The sequence below is a fragment of the Dipodomys ordii genome, unplaced genomic scaffold, assembly GCF_000151885.1.
Source record: "Dipodomys ordii isolate 6190 unplaced genomic scaffold, Dord_2.0 Scaffold27, whole genome shotgun sequence".
Lineage (NCBI taxonomy): Eukaryota > Metazoa > Chordata > Mammalia > Rodentia > Heteromyidae > Dipodomys > Dipodomys ordii.
Window position 1 is genome coordinate 11,243,700 of NW_012267243.1, and position 6,919 is coordinate 11,250,618.

At 35.3% G+C, this 6,919-nt stretch overlaps 1 protein-coding gene across 1 annotated transcript in view; it reads right to left on the bottom strand.

Annotated features, from left to right (window-relative positions):
* Window positions 1-523: 523 nt before the first annotated feature.
* Prrc1 (proline-rich coiled-coil 1) overlaps window positions 524-6,919 on the bottom strand; it is an 18,485-nt gene continuing 12,089 nt past the window's right edge. Inside the window, exons 7-10 of the mRNA XM_013015753.1 lie at window positions 6,680-6,715; window positions 5,377-5,391; window positions 5,054-5,156; window positions 524-1,414 (exon numbers count right to left, since the gene is read on the bottom strand). Of these exons, the coding sequence (XP_012871207.1) occupies window positions 1,205-1,414; window positions 5,054-5,156; window positions 5,377-5,391; window positions 6,680-6,715 (364 nt within the window). The 3' untranslated portion in view covers window positions 524-1,204. The remainder of the gene's footprint in view (window positions 1,415-5,053; window positions 5,157-5,376; window positions 5,392-6,679; window positions 6,716-6,919) is intronic.

Genomic DNA, 6,919 nt, shown 5'->3' on the forward strand with positions numbered 1-6,919 from the left:
TGGTTAAAACTAGCATAAATGAAATAATTACTTGAAAAAACACTAATACAAAGCAAACCTTACACGTCAAGACAGCCCAGGATAAGAGCTTTAATGCTTTTATAAAACTGCCAGAGAATGTGCTAATTTGTTTACCTCTATATAACTGTAGAGGAGAGTAAATAAAAATTAAATTATATTTAGATATGAAATTATTTTCAGAAAGTCATTTGAATTTTCATAGAGCTCAACTGTATAAGAAAGAACATTTAATTAATTTTGAGTCCAAATTAAGTCCAAAAGTGGTAAAATATATTATTTGAGGGAAGAAATAGCTATCATTCAGTACAAACATAATAGATCAAATAAACCAGATTCAATATAAAAGTTTCTTTGAAAAACATCCATAAAAAATACAGAACAGCACAAAGGTAGAAAAGTGGTATCTTGAGTCAAACTTAAAAGCAATCCTAACTAAAGAGGCACAGCAACAAGGTGACCCCTCAACAAGGTAACCCCTCAACAAGGTGACCCTCTTCTCTTCTGCTCTTTGGAGAACATGAGTGGAAGCGGCTGGGAGTTTATTCTTGGAAGTACTGAATAGTGTTATACAAAAATAACATGAATACTTCTGATCTAAAATACACGGGACTATTTATCCTTTGTGACACGGCAACGAGAAAAATAATGTCTAACTCCAATGTTTGCAGTAGAAATCTGTAAACTAGAAAAATTATTTTTACAAAAGGAACAGGTATACTTTTCTAGGTAATACAAGCACATGATGATGACCAGAGAGAAATGATTGATTTTTGTCATTTTGGCTCACTGTGTAAAAGGCACACAGAAATGTACATGTCTACAGGTAGGTGTCTTACGGTCAATTCTTGAGCATACTGTTCAGCAAAATAATCTAGTATGCATCATTAAATTAAATGTTTACTTAGCAAGTTCCATTTAATAAATCCAGTATATTAAAATGTGTCATAAATATACCTGCATATTTTTGAAGAACTATGTAAAATTATGATTGTAAAAAGGATCTCTTTTTTTCTCTGAAGGAATGACACCAAACCTTTACAGAAAAAAATAATAATAATGCAGCCTACGGGAAACCTCTAAAGCTTTCCAGATTCACTGAAGCTGTTTAGCTGAGGAAGATAACATATCTTCTTTACATGAAGCTGAAAGCAAGGGCAGTCTTGGCCGTCAATGAGGCCATCTCTCAGGCGGTTCTGGGTGGTAGGCGCTGCTTGTACATGCCAGCGATGGCTTTGGCTGCACTGTAGATCATCTGTCGGCGAGACATGCCAGTGAACGCCAAGTGCCAATCAGTCCGGCTGACATTTACCAAACTCTTCTCCAGGACTTCGCCCACTGTCACCAAAAGGCCTGACCACCTTAGATTATAGTCCTGGGGAGTGAGACTTTGAGCCTATGGAAAACATAAATCCATGTTACTTATAATACTTACTTATAAGCACAAACTCTGTTATAAATAACCTCTCAAAATCTTTTTTTTTTTTTTGGGTCCAGTCGTGGGGCCTGAACTCTGGGCCTAGGCGCTGTCCCTCAGCTCTTCTGCTTGAGCCACAGTGCCATTTCCGGCTTTTTTTCTTTTTGCTTATGTGGTGCTAAGGAATCAAACCCAGGGCCTCCGGCATGCAAGGCAAGCGCTCTACCACTGAGCCACCTCGCCAGCCCTAACCTCTCAAAAATCTTGACTCTGGTTACTTTTAACATAGATTGTGACAACCCTGGGAAGTACCACTCTGCTGCTTCAAAAGAGCCAAAGTAATGTTGTATGTCTACTCTGCTAAAAATAAAAACATAATGTCATTCTGTTGGTGGTGGTGGTGGCGTCTGCGCGTACGCTCCTGAGGACTGAGAACAGAACTTTACAGATGTTCAAGGCTTTAACAGCCATCTACTCAGAGCTAAGTCAGAAAGCTTCATTCTAGTTTCATATTTAGAGTCATTTCAAGTTTGTTAATAGGTTAGTGCTAAAATTATCATTATACTTCAAAGAAAAACCAGACAGCTATCTAAGGTCTTTGGACTGAAATGAAAATGCTTCTCGCTCTGCTACATGCTCACCAAGCCCTTGCAAGGCCTGTTAAAATGAACCACCTGATTCCAAAACTTGGGCGGAGCCTGAGAGGCTGTTTTTTAAATCAAATTATCAGGTAACAGTTATGATGCTAGGCCAAGAATGGGGTGACACTGATCAGGATATATTGTATGCATAAACTGCTTTGGCAAATGCAACTCCTCTGTACAACTACTTACAGATAACAAAAAATTACCTTTAAAAATCCAGAGGACCTGAGTTTTTATTGAGAAAGGAGGAATCATCTTTATTTAATAAGGAAAAAAATCACACAAAATTGTGTTCTAGATTTTCACTACTATACATTCTAATGATAATTTGATTTCTCAAAGGACTAATTTCTATTCTATTAAATTATTAAATCCCAACAGCAAAGCAGTAGAGATATAAAACATAAAAGAAACATGGGGAAAAAATGAATAGATAAAAATAAAAGGTGGGTATTTCAATGTACTTAATTCTTTATCTTTTCAACTTTGAAACCACATGTGGGAAAAAAAAACGAAACAAAAACATTAAAAAAAAATTTTAAAAAAAGAAAGCAAGTCCTGGGCGTCGGTGGCTTACACCTGCAATCCTAGCTAACTCATGAGGCTAAGTCCTTGTGAGACTCTATTATCTCCAATTAACCACTCAAAAATTAGCTGTGGTAAAAATAATAGAGCCCTAGCCTTGAGCAAAAGAGATCAGGGACAGGGCCCAGGCTCTACAACCACCACCAACAAAAAAAGAAACCAAATGATAATCTTTGAGTAACACTATTCAAGTAATCCTATTAATGATTCAATGTGCATCTTTCCGGGCATTTTCCTTCTCATTTGTAGATATTTCAGAGCATACACATCTCCCTGCTATCACTGGGATCGTATTCAATGTGCTGTTCTTGACATGTACTTTGCAAGATACCCTTAGGTATTAATATATATAAAAACACATTTGGTTCCTTGAATATCATGTCTGTTTCTTACCAATATATGGCTCTGAAAATCAAATACAAATTATCCCTCTGCAATTGTCAGACACCAAGCACAGGGGTGAGTAAACTTTTTGGAAAAAGGCTAAAGAGTAAATACGTTAGGTTTAGGTGTTGATCTTTACTACAACTAATCAATTACATTATTGCAGCACAGTTGCTACTATTAATTATAAATGTATGCAGAATGGCAGCTATATCCCAATTAAGCTTACTTACAAAAACAGGTAGTAGGGTAGTCGATTTGGCTGTGGGCCACTGTGCACTGACCCCTAATCTACAGCAATATTAACAATGGCAGTGACAGGAGTACCCTCATATCACAAGTTATCTAAGGGGCACTTGGATTACCTAGCCCATACATATGTGCGTATACTTCTAAACCAAATTAGCTATGATTTGCATATACTTCTAAACCAAATTAGCTATGATTATTTTATACTATTGCATAGTATTTCTAGCAAATGCCCTCAACTCTACTGAAATTCTTTATATTTCTTTAATGTCAATATGCTGAGTCACATATCTGGTTTACTACTGGTGATCCACTCTGCTTCTTGAGCCAAATCTACTTGGTAAGGATATTAATGCTCTTCTAGTGTATTTCTGAACTTTATTAATTTCACCCATGATTTTTACACTTAGTTCCTAATATAGACTGAAATAGTTCTAGTGTGAAGAGACACAACCTCATGGAATTAATTGAAAAACTGTCTACCTCTATTTTTGGTACCTTATACACCATGAGAACCAAGTTTCCACTGAATGCCTTGTAGATCGCACTTATGCACGATTAGAACACAATGGTTTTCTTTTTTTTTTGACTAGATGGGAGTTCTTCACTGTAATGTTTCCTGGGTAATTAGCTAACATCATAGAAAATTTACAGTATTTTGACTGATTCATCTTAATATTTGAATCAATGATAAAAATCCATATTTTCCCAGAAAAATCTACCATTTTATCTGTTTTACAAGAAACAGATAAAATGAACCATATGAATAGTATTTAATTACAATCTTTTAATCATTTTCTCATTGAGTGAATCTAATGTTAACATCTATAAAGATTTTTTGAACTTCTAAGAGGAAATTACAATATAAGTTTCAGTAAAGTTCAAAATATAAGCATTAATTGTAATACATTTTCTAGACTGCAAACCTTAAAAGGGCCACTTGGATGCTTTCAGCAATTTTATGAACACATATGCCAATTTATATGTAACTATAGGGACGACAAAACACAAGTGCTTTGTCAGATTATTTAAATCCATAAGTCACAAATAATGTTACTACAAAGATTTCAGCAAGTTTATATATGTGTGTATATATATATATATATATGTATACATATATACAGTACAAGTATATATATATATATATATATATATATAAAATAATAGTCCAAATTATGTAGATATATTTTACTAGAGAACTAAAGAAAATTTTATATAAAAATAGAGGGATAAGAATCATTGTTTTTAATTACATTTTTGGAACTGTACACTAGCTTTCTCTTTAAGTCAACAAATCTAAAGATGTGTACCTATTGTTCAAATTTCAAATAATGGCTTGTTCTGAAGATGAACAACTAAAAAGGATGATCAGATGACACAAAAAGGGAAGTAAGAGAGGGTTCCAATGGAAATAAAGACAGGAGATGAAGGGGAAAGTATATGAAAAGTGTACTGAAAACAGGCAGAAAAGGCAAATCTTCTGACCTCGAGGGGGGAATATAATCCTAACAACAACAACTAAAAAAAAAACGAAGAAAGTAACAATTACCCATGTAGTATATTATTTGCCCAAAGAAATCTGGAAAACAAAAACAAAGAAGAACTGAAACATTCAAGGAAGCAAAGAAAAGGCCAAATGAGAAAAGGGCCACACAAAATCGGGAATATATTCTTAACAAAAATCCTAACACAACTTTTACTGAGAATACTGCAGGCTTCCCTGGAACATAATGCAGGTGCAAAGGAGGAGACTAACCTGCTGCACAAACTCCAAAGGCACTGGTGTGGCTTGAGTAAAAGTTTCCAGACGAATACCATGCACAGGGTCTTCAACCACCAAACACCCAATGTCAAACCACCTGCAACATAATACATGAGTTTCAGGTTGCTTCATGTTAAATGAAAGTTACAGTGAATAACTGAGAAGGAAAATCAGATAAAACAAGCAAATTTCAAGAAGGAAATGCTTTACTAATTAATTTTCAGGAGGACAATTTATAAAAATATTATGTTATTGTGTTAATTCCAAGATGAAAAAACTAATAAGGACTAATAACAGAACAACTAATTTCATGCTACTTATCAGGAAGTATCCTTGTTGCTAAGAGGGGAGAATGATAAAATCAGGGTATTCAAATACTCAACAAACTGATGTACAGGAGAACATGAAAAGCTTATTCATGAGTAATTTTTTTTTAGTTATCTTTAAGTAGTTGGACAAAGGAGTTGCCATTGAATAAAAGCTTGTAAATACAATGCATCTTGATCAATGTCGCCCCTTTCAACATTCTCTTCTATCCCTCTTTTCCCTTATTTTTCTTACTTTTATAGGACATACACTAAATTTTTGATTGCATTCTCTTCTCCACCCCTTCTCCTGGGCTCTGTCCCACAGCTGTTTTTGCTCAAGGTAGCACTCTACCACTTGAACAACAGTGCTACCACCACAGCTCTTTTGGTAGTTAAGTGGAGGTGAGTCTCACAGACTGGCCTGCCCAGGGTGGCTTTGAACCACAATCCTAGCTAGGATTCCACAATCCTAGCTCCTCTTGAGGAGCTAAGATTACAGACATGAGCCACTGGAGTCCAGCTATGATTTTTTAGCAAATGTCATCAAATGTCATAGGAAATTTCTCCTCACTTGATCAACTATGGAAATTTCTATGACTAAACCTATTACTAACATGCAGATATCTAGCAATGTTCCTAGGACATTTTAAAATAAGCTTATTGAAAGTATTCACAAGTTATCCTCATAATTAGTCCTTCAAATTGTTCTGAATTGTTCACCAGGATTCTCAGGTTTCAAAAACAGTCTCATGAAATAAAAAGAAAATTTCTATTTTAAACCATTAATAAATTAGTAGCAGTAAGACAATTTTAAATTTACGTAAGACAACAGTAGCAACTCTGTATTTTAGAGACCAGAATTAGCCCTAAACTCATGAATATAAATAATGAGAGCATATGGAACAGGAAAATGTTCGATGCTTTTACTATTAAAGAAAACATAAAATGGGTTACAAGACTCTTATTTACTTAAAAACCAGTAAAATACAGAGTAGCACAAGAACTCTGCCACATATAAAAATGGCAGTTTTCAATGGAAACATTGAACAAGTTTTCCTCATTTCTACATCTTCTCATGTCTGACTTTGTCTACAAAATCCAGTTCAATCTGTAACTGTTCATGAATTTCTTGGGAATTACCTCCATCCACACTGGGTTATCACCCCTGAAATTTTCTTTCAAGTTTGTTTATCAATAAAAAATTATAGCTGGGCTCCAGTGGCTCACATCTGTAATCCCAGCTACTCAGTAGACTGAGATCTGAGGACTGGGGTTCAAAGCCAGCCAGAGCAGGCAAGCAAGTCTGTGAGACTCTGATATCCAATTAGCTACCAAAAGAGCTGGAGGTAGAGCTGTGGCTCAAGTGGTAGAGTGCTAGCCTTGAGCAAAAAGCAGCTCTGGGACAGAGTCCAGGCCCTGATTCAAGCCCCATGACCAAAAAAAATTTTTTTTTATATACAGGGAACTCAAGAAACTAATCCCTCCCAAACCTAACAAACCAATTACTAAATGGGCAAGGGAACTAAAGAGGGACTTCTCAAATGAAGAAATA